The sequence below is a fragment of the Prionailurus bengalensis genome, chromosome A2 (genome assembly GCF_016509475.1).
Source record: "Prionailurus bengalensis isolate Pbe53 chromosome A2, Fcat_Pben_1.1_paternal_pri, whole genome shotgun sequence".
Classification (NCBI taxonomy): Eukaryota; Metazoa; Chordata; class Mammalia; order Carnivora; family Felidae; genus Prionailurus; species Prionailurus bengalensis.
In genome coordinates this window covers 6656049-6674143 of record NC_057348.1, presented here as the reverse complement: position 1 = coordinate 6674143, position 18095 = coordinate 6656049, and the positions used below count along the sequence as shown (strand labels likewise).

The 18095-nt window shown below is 46.2% G+C and overlaps 1 protein-coding gene across 1 annotated transcript in view; it reads left to right on the top strand.

Moving 5' to 3' along the window:
- The window catches only part of LOC122488639 (mucin-16-like), a 71187-nt gene that overhangs the window by 24931 nt on the left and 28161 nt on the right, over nt 1-18095 (top strand). Inside the window, exons 13-24 of the mRNA XM_043590225.1 lie at nt 829-864; nt 1110-1175; nt 4642-4766; nt 4861-4928; nt 7897-8069; nt 8687-8722; nt 8925-8990; nt 13622-13743; nt 14100-14167; nt 15983-16155; nt 16489-16524; nt 16755-16817. Of these exons, the coding sequence (XP_043446160.1) occupies nt 829-864; nt 1110-1175; nt 4642-4766; nt 4861-4928; nt 7897-8069; nt 8687-8722; nt 8925-8990; nt 13622-13743; nt 14100-14167; nt 15983-16155; nt 16489-16524; nt 16755-16817 (1032 nt within the window). The remainder of the gene's footprint in view (nt 1-828; nt 865-1109; nt 1176-4641; nt 4767-4860; nt 4929-7896; nt 8070-8686; nt 8723-8924; nt 8991-13621; nt 13744-14099; nt 14168-15982; nt 16156-16488; nt 16525-16754; nt 16818-18095) is intronic.

Below are 18095 nucleotides of genomic sequence, written 5' to 3'. Positions count from 1 at the left end.
CCCATCTGGGCTTTAATGTCCCATTTACAGAATGGAATAAACATATATACCATGCAGGATTTTCCTGATGGTCAAATGAGATAGTTCACAGGAATAACCCAAGTAAATCATGGGGCTCCTCTGGGTCCAAAATGACTCCCACCCCTCACAGAACATCCAAGGAGATGATCATGACCCAGAGAAACACTGATGAAAAATTCTCTTCTCCCCAATTCCTTTCAGACTCCAATTTTTATGCCATCCATCTGACCTCCAAGTCTCTTCTCACGTTCATTATCCTAGCCCATTCCCAAAGTTTCTCTAATATTCCAAACCACATGTACATTCCCTCTCCTCCATCTTGCTTGCTTCCACAGACCGCTCTCTCTAATGGCCACAATTTTGTCACTTAAACACCACCCCCCCCCCAGAAACTAAGCTAGAAAGATAAAGTCGTACTATCATAAAATTTTGTGAAGGGAGAGAAGCTGAGAGAGCAAAGATAAAGTTGTGGATAAGCCTTGGAACACTCTTGTTTGTAATTACATTACCTTGTAAAATAATTACATTACCTTGTAAAAATAATACTGTTTAGTATTATTTCTGGTGCATAGTACATTCCCAATAAACAGGGGCAGTTATTATTATTGTATTTTTATTTTGGCAATAATAATGGGAACAATGTTCGTCACTATTTTCAAGGGATAAGCCACATGAGGGCACTGAATGAAATGTAGGAGCCATTATTGTTCATTTATAAATCACAGCAAGTTTGCTAATGAATTTCATCTCTGTCTACCCCTTCCTTAGCTCTTACCCATTATAACAGTCCTTTACTCCTTTCTGCAGGTTATAACCACCGGTACTGGAACCCTACCACCAGCAGTGAGTATTCAAGACCGAAATTTCAATGCCCACTGGACCCTTATTCCCCAAAACACATTCTTCTGGAGAGAAGCTGCCAATTCTCCTCCCCTAAGTGTCTAGCTACAGACTCAGAAGAGCCCCTAACCCACCCAGGGTCTTGCTCTGAGTCAAGACAGAAGACCAAATTCTAATGAATAGCTTTAGTCCCCCATTCATTCAGGATGGGACTTTATAATTTTTCCCCTGTTCTTTTTTTTTCTCAGCTCCGGTGACTTCTACATTATCTCCAGAATCTTCCACATCTCAGCCCCCCATCCTCAGCTCTACAGGTAGAAGCCTACTCTCTGGGACCCATAAAACTTCAACTCCACACAGTCTGGTTCCTGTAGACCACCCACCCTCAGAATGTCCTACTCACTCCCTCCCTCACTCTCCAAACTTTGGCCACATCAGACACTGTTCTCTAGTGTCCTAACCTCTGGACTTTATATCAGCTCTTCCTGGAGATCCACTACACCTGGCACCTCATTGCTTTTCAGATCCCAGCTCAATCTCACCTTCTTTGAAAGACCTTCCTAGACCCTCTTATAGGAAGTAGCACATCTGAATACACACCTGGACCACAGGTTTTCACTATCCACAACCATGAGTATTTTCTGATGAAATTTACTGCTATTTGCTTTATTCAGTATTTATGTATTTGTCACCTTGGAGCTGAGCACCTAGTCTGCACTCACTTTATACTGCTTGACTGGTTGGATGAATGAATGTAGCAATCTTGCGTATGTCCACATTTGTGGATTTTATTTGAACGTCCAGAAAATCATTCAGGATCTTAGTCCTGGACTCGATTCTTGCTCTGTCTCCTCATCTGACCCAGATGTGGGTCTAAGGGCTCTTGAGTCTCCAGAAACCTGAAATAAGGGCTTGATTTATGTCGGGAAACTTGTCTTACTCCAACCCTTAAGATTTATTTTAAAATTTGAGTCTATAGGTAGTTTTCACACTTATGTCATGACCAAGACAGGGCATCCCCGACCTTTAATCCTGCCGTGTACATCTAGAGTTATGGGATACAAGCCGGTGAGCTATAATTTGAATTCTGTCTTCTGGAATTCTGGGTTTTATGAGTCGAGACACTGCAAACTTTTCTCAAAGTTTAGACAGAATGTGCATTCTCCAGTCCCTACTGTTCACCCTGATCAACTCAACCATTTCTCTAACAGGCTTAGCTCCTACAATCTTGGCATGTGCTACAGACCAAGTCATTCCATGACTGATGACGTCATTTTTTCTGTAGATGCATTCAAGATTTCTTCTTCATCTTTGGTATCCAGAAGTTTGATAATGATGTATCAGAACATGGTTTTTCTTTGAGTTTATACTATTGGGGATTTTTGAAGCGTCCTGAATCTGAAAATGTATGTTTTCAAGAAATTGGGGCAAGTTTTAGCTCCGATTGCTTTTTTTCCCCAGTTATGCCAGTACCATTTATTTAAAAAATTTCCTTTCTCCATTAAATTATACAGGTGCCCTGGTTGAAAATCAATTCACCATAAATGTGAGGCTTTGCTTCTAGACTTTCAATGACATCCCATTGATCTACCTATCTGTCCTCATGCAGCACCTCACTGTCTTGATTACTGTAGCATCATCTACTGTAGCTTTTCTTTTCTTTTTGTTATTTATTTGGATTCCAGTTAACGTACAGTGTACAAAGTACAGTGTACTTTCAGGTGTACAATTTAGTGATTCAAAACTACGTACAACACCCAGAGCTCATCTCAGCAAGTGCCCTCCTTAATCCCCATCACCCATTTAACCCATCTCCCCGCCCACCTCCCCTCTGCCAGCCATCAGTCTGTTCTCTATAGTTAAGAGTCTGTTCCTGCCTGGTGTCTCTCTCTCTCTCTCTCTCTCTCTCTCTCTCTCTCTCTCTCTCTCTCTCTCTCTTTTTCCCTTTCGCTCATTTGTGTTGTTTCTTAAATGGTACATATGAGTGAAATCATATGGTATTTGTCTTTCTCTGACTGACTTATTTTGCTTAGCATGATATACTCTGCTAAGTATGATAGCTCCATCCGTGTTGTTGCAAATGGCAAGATTTCATTCTTTTTTTTTCAGTTTTTTAAACACTTTTATTTATTTTTGAGAGAGAGAGACAGAGTGTGAGTGGGGGAGGAGCAGAGAGAGAAGGAGACACAGAATCTGAAGCAGGCTCCAGGCTCTGAGCTGTCAGCATAGAATTCTAATATTCTGTGAATAATATTCACCTATTGTGAATAATGCTGCTATAATCATGGTTGTACAAACAGAAAGATACCTACTTTTGAGTTAAAAAGGTATTGTAGGGGTGCCTGGGTGGCTCAGTCGGTTGGGCAGCCGACTACAGCTCAGGTCATGATCTCGCAGTCTGTGAATTCGAGCCCTGCATCGGGCTCTGTGCTGACAGCTCAGAGCCTGGAGCCTGCTTTGGATATTGTGTCTCCTTCTCTCTGCCCCTTCCCTGTTTGCTCTCTGTCTCTGTCTCTCTCAAAAATAATAAACATTAAAAAATTTTTTTTTAATTAAAAAAAAAAGGTATTGTAGCTATGCTGTTCATTTGTGGGACTTGGGCAAAATTTACTTTCTCTGAGCCTCAGTTTCCCAGACTGTAAAATGTAACTGGTAATACTTGACTCTGAGGATTGTGGTCAGGGTAAGCTGAGATGCCAGAAATGAAATGCCCAGTACAAAGGCTGGCCCCCAGTTGGTGCTCCTCAGATGAAATCTGTAAAGGGTACTGTCACCCAGTTCAGACCTCTGGCATTCGATTCTTCACACCCTAACCCCAGAATGACCATACAGTGTTTTTGTGTTTGCGTTTGTGTTTGTCTTATGGGACACTTTTTTGTTTGTTTGTTTGTTTGTTTTTATTTTTTTATATGAAATTTATTGACAAATTGGTTTCCATACAACACCCAGTGCTCATCCCAAAAGGTGCCCTCCTCAATACCCATCACCTACCCTCTCCTCCCTCCCACCCCCCATCAACCCTCAGTTTGTTCTCAGTTTTTAACAGTCTCTTATGCTTTGGCTCTCTCGCACTCTAACCTCTTTTTTTTTTTTTTCCTTCCCCTCCCCCATGGGTTCCTGTTAAGTTTCTCAGGATCCACATAAGAGTGAAACCATATGGTATCTGTCTTTCTCTGTATGGCTTATTTCACTTAGCATCACACTCTCCAGTTCCATCCACGTTGCTACAAAGGGCCATATTTCGTTCTTTCTCATTGCCCTGTAGTACTCCATTGTGTATATAAACCACAATTTCTTTATCCGTTCATCACTTTTGACAAAGAGAGGGAGGGTTCTAATTAATATTTACATGCAAGCCACATGACTGTTCAGGGAAAACTAGGAGATGTGGTCAGTCCATGTAAAATCCACTCTTCAAAGACAGTTTAGTGAAACTGAGACAGGAGTCACTCTTAGGGCGAATAGACAGGCCCACTCAGCGGTTGCAAGTTCTCTCGTGGTGACGTCAGAAGACAATGGGAGACCTCCACCCCAGGGGGCAGCAGAGTGATTTTGCTTCTTTTCCTCCTACCCAAATGTCCACCAACTGTTTTTCTTTAGACACACTGGGCTGAAGAGTTGAGGTTCTTTTTCCAGCTAAAATAATACGTCCAGGTTGGAGGCCAAGTGTGGCTGGATGCAAGGGTGACACAGATACGGTGGCCACCCTTGGATCTGCCACCTACAGCCATCCCCACCAGAGAATCATAATGGAGCCCCTCTCGCCCTTTCTGGCTACAGGTGTGAGCCTGTCTCTGGTGCCCTTCACCCTCAACTTCACCATCACCAACCTGCGCTACACAGAGGGCATGGGGCCCCCAGGATCTGAGCTATTCAACTCTGTAGAGAGGATCTTGAATCGTCTGGTGAGAGCCCCTCCAATGTGTGCCCTCCAGTGCCTACTTTTGTCCTTCCCAGCCCCTCAGCCCATCCTCTTACTTCCATGTCTTTCACCCCCAGCTCAAACCCTTGTTCCAGAACAGCAGCATTGGGCCCCTCTATTATGGCTGCAGATTGACCTTGCTCAGGTGAGAACTCCAGAGTTCACATGCAGGCCATGTGCAGGGGGCAGAGGGACTACGAGCTGGACCATCATCCCAGAACAGCTGACCACCAACTGCCGGTCTGTCTCACATTGCATTCCTAACCAGAAAATGCAGAATCCTCTTGGACTGCCCTTCCCAGGTGACAAGGTTGAACTTTTCCGAAAGATCTTTCTTCTGGAACTCATCAAGAAAACAACTGGTCAGTCGTGCTGGCTTTATCACAATGGAGCCACAGTTTTCAACCAAGAATGATTTCCCTCCCAGGGGATATTTGGCAATGTCTGGAGACATTTTTTGTTGTCAAAACTCAAGGGTGGGAGTTGCTACTGACATCTAGTGAGTGAGGCCAGGGATGCTGCTAAATATCCTACAATGCAGAGGATGGTCTCTCAGGGCCATGAACGATCTGACTCAGAATGTGCACAGTGCCAAGGTTGAGAAACCTTGCTCTAGGGGATGCATAATTCTCTCTCCTGCTTATGTCACATTTTTGATAATGATTGGCCTGCCTGTAACACCTAGCCAGCAGTGACCAAATCCTGCTTTCTGACCTCTCAGAGGTGGACTTGGGATCACTGAGTAGTGAAGTACAGTGGTTATATAGTGGGTTTTTTAAAAGTTTATTTATTTATTTTGAGAGAGGCAGAGACAGAGACAGCATGAGAAGAAAAGGTGGGGTGGGGGAGACAGAGAGAGAGAGGAAATCCCAAGTGGGCTCCACACTGTGATCACAGAGCCCAACACGAGGCTCAAACTCCTGAAACCATGAGATCATGACCTGAGCTGAAACCAAGTCGGGATGCTTAACCAACTTAGCCACCCAGGTGCCCCTATGCAGTTTTATTTAGAGTCTGACAGGCCTACCTCTCCTACTTCAAGGCTGTGTGACCTGAACAAGTTACTTAACATCTCTGTGCCTCTACCTTCTCACCTGTCAGCTGAAGTATCTCAATTTGCTTTATTGTACAACAAAGTTAGCCCATGATTCTGCTGGAAGATTCTCCTGCCTGGGTTGGCTCAGCTGATGTCAGATGAGGCTCATTCCTGTGTCTGCAGTCAGCTGCTGTCTGGGATACCTTGGTTCTCCTCCACATTGTCTCATCCTCCAGAAGGCTAGCTTGGGCTCATTCACATGCTCAGAGTTCCAAGAGCAGCAAGAAATGGCAAGCCCTATTGCACACGTGCCTTCCAAGCCATTGCTTGTATCACATTTGTGAATGTGCATTGGCCAGTTCCAGTTCTATGGCCAAGCCCAGATTCAAGAGATGGAATCTCTTTGCTTCTTTTTTTTTCTTAATGTTTATTTATTTTTGACAGAGACAGAGATAGAGTGTGATCAGGGAAGGGGCAGAGAGAGAGGGAGACACAGAATCTGAAGCAGCAGGCTCCAGGGTCTGAGCTGTCAGCACAGAGCCCAACGCGGGGCTTGAACTCCATGAGATCAAACTGCAAGATCATGACCTGAGCTGAAGTCAGACACTTAACTGACTGAGCCACCCAGGCACCCCGAAACAGACTCCACTTCTGACTGAAGGAAAGAATTTGTGTGAGCATAGTGAGGATTAAAATGAAAGGTGCTTAGTTAGCAAAGGAACTAACATATAAAGAACACACAGTAAATTATTCATGACCTTGCCTAGACCTAGGTACTGAGAATAACTCTAGCATGTGGGAGCCCCCACATGTGCACTTGGCTCACCTTACTCTTTGTGTGAGATCTCCCAATCACTGACCTTTTTTCTGAGGATGGAATGCCCTCATCTCCAAAGACACCGCTGTTCTCCAGCCACAATGCTATGTCTTCCCCTTTCCACTGGCCTTAAGATTTCTCTGGCTCTCAGATACCACACAGCCTCATGCCCCTCTCCACCCAAGGCTGCCTGCTGACCTCACTGTTTCCTTGAAAAGGCTCAGTCTCTCTCACTGCAAGGTCCATGCACACCAAGAACTTTGGCCCTATTAATGCCTAATAAAAATGGCTGTCTTCTACTGAGCATTTACTAGTGCTAAGTGCTGTAGGGTCTGTCCTATTACCTCATTTGATGGATGAAAAAAACAATGAGCTACAGACAGGTTGAGAGACTTACTCAGAGTCAGCCAGCAACTGAGCAGCAGAGCTGGGGTTTAAGCAATTTGACATTGCCTTTTCTTACCTTGTCTAAGTCCTCTCCATCATCCATCTGTTGTTAGCATCTGTTTCAAGAATAAAACCCAGTGATTCATCACTTACATACAACACCCAGTGCTCATCCCAACAAGCGCCCTCCTTAATGCCCATCACCCATTTAGCCTATCCCCCACCCACCTCCCTCCAGCAGCCCTCAGTTTGTTTTCTGTATTTAAGAGTCTCTGGAGGTGCCTGGGTGGCTCAGTCGGTTAAGCGGCTGACTTCAGCTCAGGTCGTGATCTCACAGTCCGTGAGTTCAAGCCCCATGTGAGGCTCTGTGCTTACAGCTCAGAGCCTGGAGCCTGCTTCAGATTCTGTGTCTCCCTCTCTCTCTGCTCCTCCCCTGCTCATGCTCTGTCTCCTGTGTCTCAAAAATAAATAAAAACATTTTTTAAAAAGTCTCTTATGGTTTGCCTCCCTCCCTGTTTTTATCTTATTTTTGCTCTCTTTCCCCTATGTTCATCTGTTTTGTTACTTAACTTCCACATATGAGTGAAATCATATGATATTTGTTTTTCTCTGACTGACTTGTTTCACTTAGAATAATATGCTCTAGCTCCGTTTTAAAGCTCAGCACAAGGCATCAGTATTTGGAGATGCTGCATATCCTCTGTGCTCAAGGACCTTGGTTGTCCTAATCATTTCCAACCCTCCCCCAGCACCAAGGCTGTTCCAGGTTGTCCACCAGCCCTTCTGCTTTCTCTGTCCCCTCCTTCAGTAGGGCTTTCCCGGGCTCCTACCTGGAGTCTCCACCTCTCCTTTCCCGTGTCTTTCCCTGCCCAGGCCTGAGAAAAAGGGAACAGCCACTGGAGTTGATGCTGTCTGTACTCACCATCCTGACCCCATGGGTCCTAAGCTAGACAGAGAGAAGCTGTACTGGGAGCTGAGCCATCAGACCCATGGTGTCACCCAGCTGGGCTCCTTCACCCTGGACAAGAACAGCCTCTATGTCAATGGTGAGCAACCTTTTTTGTAACTACAAGTTAAAGCTAAGAATCTTCCCCCCACCGCCCACCCGCAAGGGATGTGAACTCTCCAGTTCATCATAGAACCTACCCTATGTGTTATTCTCCACCTGCGTGATATCCCTTAATGAGTCAAGGACCCCCATAGGCCCTCCAGTTTGCAAATCCTTTTTTTCTCTTTGCAGCCCTGCATTTCAGGGCTGTGATTTATATACTTGTCTGGGCCACAAAGTCTTTATCCAGACTGATAAAAGAGGATATCTCTCTGGCTGAAGTCAATGGCTATTCAAAGATCTGGCCATCTCTGTCCCTGTCAATGTCTATCTCAAAATCCCCTCTGGAGCCTGAAAAGCACAGTTGACAACCCCATTTCTAGAAATGTTAGTGTATTTGTCTTCCCAAATAAATGGCAAGTTCATGAAGACAGGGGACTGGGTCTCTGATTTCTCAGCCTTCTAGAAACAAGGTAAAGTTACCCCTGAATCACAATTGTTGAACTGCATAGACTTGAAGTCTTAGTTGGGGGTAGGGACTGGTGGGCTTTGGGCTATATCATGGACCTCTCTTTCCTGCTTGCATCCCAGTTCTGTCTCCTTTTCTCATTTCAGGTTACACCCACTGGACCTCAGCCCCCACACCCAGTGGTGAGTACCCACAGCCCTGATGACTACATGCTGTGGACCCCTGGTGGACAGCCACTGATCCCCTGCCCCAGGGCCTGGGGAAGAGAAGTGGCTAGGAGACCTGACGGTCTTACCCAGTTCCTCCTACATTCAGTGGCTCTAGCTGGACAGGAAAGACGCCCCACTCTGAGTCCCCTTCTTACTCCAGACTATTCATCCTTAGCTCCTGTGACCCCTGTGCACTTCCCAGGGACCTCGATGGTGCCAGCCCACTTCTCCAGCTCCACAGGTAGGTTACTTCTCTCTCCAGCTCCTTGTGAGGAGTCTCAAATCTATATCTGGAAGTTTTCAAGAAAAAACCCTGGAGCTACCATGGGCTCCCCTGCTCTGCTCTGACCTCCTCAAGAGCAGAGAACATGTCCTCATCTGTCCAGCTGCATTGGCCTTAGACAATTGACCAGCCCTCTCAGTGCCTCAGCGCCCTCATCAGCCAAGTAAGAATCATCATGCCTTATAAGGTCGTTGTGAAGGTTGAATGAAAATGTATGCACAGGGACTACCAGGGAATTTAATATGATGGACGTCACTGGGCACGTGACCTGTGCCAGGCAGAGGGGAGAAGATGCTGAGTCAGGTGTGGTCCTTCCCCTCACCAAGTTGACAGTGTACTAAGACTGGAATTGAATGTGCAGTTACAATTGATAATAATTGTAAAAGATAACCATGGGGCCCCTGGGTGACTGTCAGTGAAGCATCCAACTCTTTTTTTTTTTAAGTTTATTTATTTTGAGAGAGAGAGAGTGTGTGTGAATAAGCATGAGCCGGGGAGGGGCAGAGAGAGAGAATCCCAAGCAGTCTCTATGGTGTCAGCACAGAGCTCTTGGGCCACCTGGGTGGCTTAGTCAGTTGAGTGTACAACTCTTGGTTTCAGCTCAGGTCATGATTTCACAATTCATGAGTTCAAGCCCCACGTTGGGCTCTGTGCCGACAGTGCAGAGCCTGCTTGGAATACTCTCTATCCCTCTCTCTCTGCCCCTCCCCTGCTCACGCTCACTCTTTCTCTGTCTCAAAATAAATAAATAAACATGAAAAAAATTTAAGATAACCATGTTATTCAGCACATAAACATGCCACACTCTGTACTTCTGCTTTTTAGTTTTATTTTTCATTTTTTTGATAGGAAAAATATTTTCATTTATTTATTTATTTTAATTATTTATTTATTTTAATATAATTTATCAACAAATTGGTTTCCATACGACACCCAGTACTCATCCCAACAGGTGCTCTCCTCAATGCCCATCACCCACTTTCCCCCCTCCCCCACCCCCCATCAACCCTCAGTTTGTTCTCAGTATCCAAGTGTCTCTTACAGTTTGCCTCCCTCCCTCTCTGTAACTATGTTTTTCCCCCTCCCCCTCCCCCATAGTCTTCTGTTAAGTTTCTCAAGATCCACATATGAGTGAAAACATATGGTATCTGTCTTTCTCTGACTGACTTATTTCACTTAGCATAATACCTTCCAGTTCCATATTCACGGAAAATTGCAAAATATACTACAGAGTTCCCTTTATGCTTCACTCAATTTCTCCTCAGTGGTTACACCTTCTGTAACTACAGTATAATATCAAAACCAAGAAATTAATTATGAAAATCCATAGACCTCAGATTTTACTAGTTTTACATGGATTTCTCTGTGTGTATGTGTGTGTGTGTGTGTGTGTGTGTGTGTGTGTGTGGTTTTATGCCATTCTATTACATAGGCAGATTTTCATAAGCACTGCTACAATCAAGGCTCAGAACAGTTCTATCACTGCAAAGGTGTTTTATAGGCATACCCACCCAGCGTCACTCTGGCAACCACTAATCTGTTTCTCATCTCTTTAATGTTATTATTTTGGGAATGTATTAATAGCATCATACAGCATGCAATCATTGGGGATTGGGTTTTTTTTAATCTTTTAAAATTTTGTTTATTTTTGATAGAGAAAGAGACAGAGCATGAGCGGGGAAGGGGCAGAGAGAGAGAGGGAGACACAGAATCCAAAGCAGGCTCCAGGCTTTCAGCCGTCACCACAGAGCCCAACACAGGGCTCGAACTCACAAACTATGAGATCATGACCTGAGCTGAATGAGGCACCCAGGTGCCCCTCAATGACATTGAGTTTTAATGACAACAGAACAGAGGTGCCTGGGTGCCTCAGTCAGTTAAGCGCCCAACTTCAGCTCAGGTCATGATCTCATGGTTGGTGGGTTCAAGGCCCGCATCAGGCTCTGTGCTGACAGTTCATAGCCTCGAGCCTGCTTCAGATTCTGTGTCTCCCTCTCTCTCTGCCCCTCCCCTGCTCATTCTGTCTCTCTTTCTCTCTCTCTCTGAAAAATAAATAAACATTTAAAAAATTGTTTTTATTTTTTATTTTTTTCACTGCAATTTTATTTTTTTTTATTTTTTTTCAATATATGAAATTTATTGTCAAATTGGCTTCCATACAACACCCAGTGCTCATCCCAAAAGGTGCCCTCCTCAATACCCATCACCCACCCTCCCCTCCCTCCCACCCCCCAGCAACCCTCAGGTTGTTCTCAGTTTTTAACAGTCTCTTATGCTTTGGCTCTCTCCCACTCTAACCTCTTTTTTTTTTTTCCTTCCCCTCCCCCATGGGTTCCTGTGAAGTTTCTCAGGATCCACATAAGAGTGAAACCATACGGTATCTGTCTTTCTCTGTATGGCTTATTTCACTTAGCATCACACTCTCCAGTTCCATCCACATTGCTACAAAGGGCCATATTTCGTTCTTTCTCATTGCCCTGTAGTACTCCATTGTGTATATAAACCACAATTTCTTTATCCTTTCATCAGTTGATGGACATTTAGGCTCTTTCCATAATTTGGCTATTGTTGAGAGTGCTGCTATACACATTGGGGTACAAGTGCCCCTATGCATCAGTACTCCTGTATCCCTTGGGTAAATTCCTAGCAGTGCTATTGCTGGGTCATAGGGTAGGTCTATTTTTAATTTTCTGAGGAAGCTCCACACTGCTTTCCAGAGTGGCTGCACCAGTTTGCATTCCCACCAACAGTGCAAGAGGGTTCCCGTTTCTCCACATCCTCTCCAGCATTTATAGTCTCCTGATTTGTTCATTTTGGCCACTCTGACTGGCGTGAGGTGATATCTGAGTGTGGTTTTGATTTGTATTTCCCTGATAAGGAGCGACATTGAGCATCTTTTCATGTGCCTGTTGGCCATCCGGATGTCTTCTTTAGAGAAGTGTCTATTCATGTTTTCTGCCCATTTCTTCACTGGGTTATTTGTTTTTCGGGTGTGGAGTTTGGTGAGCTCTTTATAGATTTTGGATACTAACCCTTTGTCTGATATGTCATTTGCAAACATCTTTTCCCATTCCGTTGGTTGCCTTTTAGTTTTGTTGGTTGTTTCCTTTGCTGTGCAGAAGCTTTTTATCTTCATAAGGTCCCAGTAATTCATTTAAAAAAATTTGTTTTTAAAGACAACCGAAAGAAACTGGTTTTGCCTGCTTGCTTTAAATATACTTTTGAGTGAGGATATACTTGAGAGGACTTATTTATAAAATAAGTCTTATTAAATGAGTTAATTGGGGGGAAAATCATTAGCTGACAAATTGTTCCTCAGGCAAATTTTCAAACGTGGCATTGAAGGCTGAACCTGCCTGGGAGGGTCTTCAAAGGTGCCCTGGTAGGAGAAAGAAGCTGGCTGGAGCCAAGACAGTCTTAGGGTCCTTAGTTCTTGGTTCATCACCTGGTCTCAGGTTCGTTCAACCCAGCCTAGGGGTTTTGAGGGATTTGGGCGTTGAGCAAAGAAAAAGATATGACCAGTAGATGGCAGTAGGGCACACAAACGTGGGTGGGCAGCACGGGTTTGCCTGCTGGGGAGGAACCTCTGAGCGGACATCTTTAAAAGGTTAGGGCATGAGGATCCGTCCTCAAAAGGGGAGCAGGGCAAGGGAACTCCCAGGGGAGGAGAGTGGTCAGAGAAGGCGTTCTCAGTCTACCTCACGTCACTCAGCAGCCTGGTGGGGAGTCTCTGGGTTAGATAGCTCTGATGGGCAGCTAGTGGCTAGGCCCTTTGTAGCCACGGGGTTGGTCTTTTTACAGCTCTAAGTTGTTGGGTGCGGTTTCATGGGGGTGCGTGAAGCAGGCAGGCTCAAAGTGGCTGAAATCTGCCTGTTTGGGCTATGTTTAAAACAATTGGATATGAAAAATCTTGAGTTTGGTCCTAGCAGGCTTTTGCGCTCATGGGTTCCCAGCCTGCTATGAAGAAGTAAATACCCTAGGAGCTAATGGGGGAAGGAAAGAGGGAAAAAAAAGTAGTTACAAACAGAGAGGGAGGGAGGCAAACCATAAGAGACTCTTAAATACAGAGAACAAACTGAGGTTTGAGGAAGGGTGGGGGAGAGGGGAAAGTGGGTGATGGGCATCAAGGAGGGCACTTGTTGGGATGAGCACTGGGTGTTGTATGGAGGCCAATTTGACAATAAATTATATTTTTAAAAAAAGGTCTACAGAGCAGCAAATAAGTGACCGTGGTCAATAAAAGGGGAAAGAACAAATACCCTAGTTGCTGACAGGCAGGCACCAGCTCTGGCTCATTAGGAAACGCCCAGACACCACCATCTTCAGTTTCCGTAGGTGGCCAAAGCCGGGACCACATGAAATAGAACATACCACTGCCTCCGCTCCCTACCCCCACCCCATCCCCAGCCTCAGATGAACAGAGAACGATACCCAAAAACATCCCAGGTGAGGGTAGTCTCTCCCTGGCATCTCCAAGATGATAGAGTCCTCTGAGCAGGCTAGGGTCGTGTGTCCCAGTGGCCCATTGCCTTACAGCTGGTCCAGACCCGACTCAGTGCATAGCCTCTTCTCCTCCTTCCCCACTGCAGCTGCTGGTCCTGCCCCAGTGCCCTTCACCCTGAACTTTACCATCATCAACCTGCACTACACGAAGGACATGCGGCCGAGCTCGGCAAAGTTTAACTCCACAGAGTCAGCTCTACAACGCCTGGTGAGAACCCCCTGAAACCCATCCCTCTCTTCCAATGTCCTCCCCACCCTCTTTGAGTCTCCTTCCTATACTTCTGGAGGATACGGACGGCTGGAGGGGAAGACAGTTTCTAGGTTCAAAACTTGGATCTGCCATGGAGAAGTGATGTGCCTTCGGAGTAGTGATCTTGCCTTCTGGTACCATTTCCTCCTCTGTAAAACTAAGATCATAAAAGCATTGATCCCAAAGGGTTCTTCTGAGAATTAAGTGTTGTATCGAGATGACTGGGGAGCTGCTGTTTTATTTTTGAATATGGTGTTTTAAAATGACGGTTGCTTTTACGTCTATTTTTCATTCACCCTCTTCCTCCTTCCCAGCTCAAGCCCTTGTTTGCCAACAGCAGCATTGGTCCGCTCTACATTGGCTGCAGAGTGACCACACTAAGGTGAGACCTCGTTTTTTTTTTTTAATTTTTAAAAACATTGTTTTAATGTTTATTTATTTTTGAGAGGGACAGGGACAGAATGCGAGTGGGTTAGGGGCAGAGAGAGGGAGACACAGTATCCGAAGCAGGCTCCAGGCTCTGATCTGTCAGCACAGAGCCCCATTCGAACCCATGAACTGTGAGATCATGACCTGAGCCGAAGTCGGACTGAGCCACCCAGGCGCCCCTGAGACCACTTCTTTGTCTTGCCTTAGGAGGCATAGTAAGGGATGGGCTGGTTGGGCTGGCCAGGGCCTGGCCTGGGGAGGGAAGTAGGTGCCGAGGGCACAAAATTTAAGGAGGTGCTCCCCCTCAGGTGCTCACCCTGTGTCTGCACAGCCCCTGAGAGCAAGCACTGCCTTAAATGTTGCATCCAGGCACCTTGCGTGTCTCACACAGTTCCCAGCTCTGGTGCCAGCTCTCTCTAGGTCATCTTAAATCCAATCCAATCATCAAGCTTGCAAGATCCGAACAGGTCATACTCAGACAAGAAATGGCATGCCAGCACGGCAAGCATCGGACCTTTCTTTTTTGTAAGAACCTTCTTGGAAGTCCAAGGACTATTCTTGTGGAATCCAGATGACGGTTAATGTGCAAAGAAACATAACTTCAGTGGATAGGAGATGGGGCCACTCTGGCTTCCATGTTCCATGTCCCAAAAGGTAACCAGTATCTCTTGTAACAGTCCTGACACGTTAAGAGGTTTACCACGCCTAAGGAAGCCCAAAGCAATAGCTTCCCATCAGGTATTGTTGTCCATTTTCGGCCCTCCCAGAAAAGATGCAGGCCGTCAACAAGGGGTCATTTTCACCATAAGCAGCATCCCCGGGAAACACGAGTGACATTGCACCTTTATCAAGTTTCTAGGAGACCAGAGCTAGAAGCAGCTTGGCTCCAGGTCACTTCCATCCTGTTGAGGTGCAAGGGACACTCTGTCCCTCCCCAGTAATCTGGCAGTGCTACCTGCTCTTCAGGGTTAATTTTTCCTGCTTCCTTTGCCGGGGAGCTGGGAATACAAGAGGCAGGTGGACGGTGGGTAGGGGGTCTTTGCTAGGCAGCATCTCATGCTCAGATGCTCAGATCCAGAAGTTGGGTTGGATCAACTGCTCAGAGCTGCTATCCAGTGCTAGGGACTGTAAATGCTTGGTTCTATGAATATTTGTTAAACAATTAAACAATTAATTAAAGAGTATCTGGCACCAAAGCTAGATATTAGTATCATTTCCAAACCCCATGACATTCTGAAATGATATTTTTAAATGTTTTTATTTATTTTTGAGAGAGAGAGAGAGAGAGCCCAAGTGGAGGGGCAGAGAGAGAGGGAGACCCAGAATTTGAAGCAGGCTCCAGGCTCCAAGCTGTGAGCACAGAGCCCGATGCGGGACTTGAACTCACGAACCATGAGATCATGATCTGAGCGGAAGTTGAGTGCTTAACCAACTGAGCCGCCCAGGTACCCCCCCAAACACCATGACATTCTAACAAAAGGGTTAGAGCATTATCCACACTGCAAAGATGGGAGAACCGAGTTAGACCCACTTATGTGGATTATTCAACAAGTGACGGAGCCAAGGTTTGAACCGATGATCATCTGACTCTAAAACACCCACTCTGGTCCTTTGTTGTGTAAAGATGCCCCTCCTCTTATGAGCAGCTCCTGTCTGGACAACAAAAAACAGGGAAGCAAGCATTCACATACAAGCGGGCTGACAGAATGATGTCCTGCCCGGGATGCCGCTCTGTCCCATACCCATGCCCAGGTCCTTCTCTCCCCAGGCCTGAAAGGGGTGGAACAGCCACTGGAGTTGACGCTGTCTGCACCTACCGACCTGGCCCTTCGGGTCTCCAGCTGGACAGGGAGCGCCTCTACTGGGAACTGAGCCGCCAGACCCATGGTGTCACCCAGCTCGGTTCCTACATCCTGGACAGGGACCGTCTCTATGTCAACGGTGAGCATCTGGTGGTGACAGGGGTCTCCTCCTGTACCCCAGATGGATTATTCTGTTGGTGCCCTGAGCTCTGGACAGAGGATACATCCCTGTCTGCCTCTAGACGCTTTTGTCCTCATTCTTCTTTTCCTTGTGAGATCCTCCTTCCCCACCAAGGGCTACATCACACACAGGGAGGTGGAGAGTCAGAGAAAGGTTATAGGAGGCACTACCCACTGTCTGGAAGGGACAAGACCTCCTGATGGAATCTGTCCTTCCAGCAGTGGCCCAGCCCCTTCATCCTTTGCTTAAACTTTTCAAACATCCCACCTCTCTCTTATCCACTCTCTGCAGGTTACACCAGATCACCACTGACCCCCATCCCCAGTGGTAAGTGCTCAAACCCTACATGGCTCTATGCCCCCACACCTTGTGGGAACAACTGCTCCCTCTACCCTAGCCCAGGGCCTCATGGAGGAAGGAAGCCTTGAGGGGCCTGGTTACCCCCATACCCCTACCTCTACCTTCTGTGACTTGGGCTGGGTTTCAAGGGCCCCTGTCTTCGGCATCTCCAAGGTTATAAGGCTGCATCTTTCTTATTTATGCTGTTTGCTTCTCAGTTCCTGTGATTTCTACACCCTCAGGAACCTCAGTAGCTCCAATCTCCTTCTCCAGCTCTACAGGTAAGAGCCTTTTCTCCATGTCTCCTTCCTTCCCACCCACGTGCCTCTGTGCTTAGCAATGAGAAGGGCAAAAGGTATGTGCAGGCAGGTCACAACAAGGGGACAGTGTGGGGAGGATGATTTTTGGGGACCATGCCTTTGTAACAGACCAGTCCAACTCCATCCCTAGGTTTGGAGAGCTCTGTAACTCTGGGTTTTCAATCCCAGGCTAAAGCAGTGACTCCTTTTAATCCATTCTGCTTTCTGTGAAGGTGTCGTATCAGCTAGGTTTTACTGCATAACAAATGACCCTCAAATTTACTGGATTAAAACAATCACATACTGCTCTGCTCTCTAGTATATAGGTCAGCTGGACAGTTCCTTGGGTCTGAACCAGGCTCCCTTATGTGTCTGTAGTCACCTGCCTGTAAGCTAGGTGACTCTGCTTCTGGAAGATAACTGACGGATGGCTGGGGTGCCTCAGTTCCCTTCATGTGGCCTCTCATCATCCCATAGACTAGCTGTGGCTTCCTCATATGGTGATCACAGACTTCCTAGAAACAAGAGAGGCCATCCCATTGGCCAAAGCAAGTCACGGCCAAAAGTCAAGAAATAGGCTCTTGGCAGAAGGGGCTGCCACACCACACTGCAAGGGTGTAGAATCTGTGGTCACTTTTACAATCTACCTCAGGTGACCTGCCAGGGACCAACCTGTGACCGTGTTGGCCTTAGGGGACCCATGGAGGGTCGGTTAGTGAGATTAGATGCAGTGGTACATTCTGGAACAACTCTCAAAGCTTTACCTCCTGCTAGAGTAGAATGGAAATAGTCATGGGCAGATCCAGGACTAATTCCCAAAGGGCAGAGATGAAAGCAGAGAAAGCAGATGTAAGTAGCAACAGCAACAATGTCTACAAAGCAGTGACAGCACCATTCACAGCTTGTTTGTCACATCATGCAGACTCTGCTTTATGTGTGTGATCTTCGACCCCAGCGGATGGACGCTGCTCTTTCTCTGTTTGAGAGAGGCATAGACTAGTTCTTGCGGGGCTGAGTGTTTTTCTGAGGTGACACAGCCAGCAGATGGGCAGGACTCCTGTTTAAGTCATTCAAGCTCTAGAATTTGGGCTTCTGTCCTAAAATAGCTGTGTGGCTTTGGGGAAGTGACTTAACTTCTCTGAAACTTGTTTTCATCCGCTGTCAACTGGGACTAAGTAAAAGGATTCACTTCCAGGGTTTGTTTGAGGACTACACGAGATACTGGATGGAAACTTCTGAGCATAGAGGAAGCTCTTACCA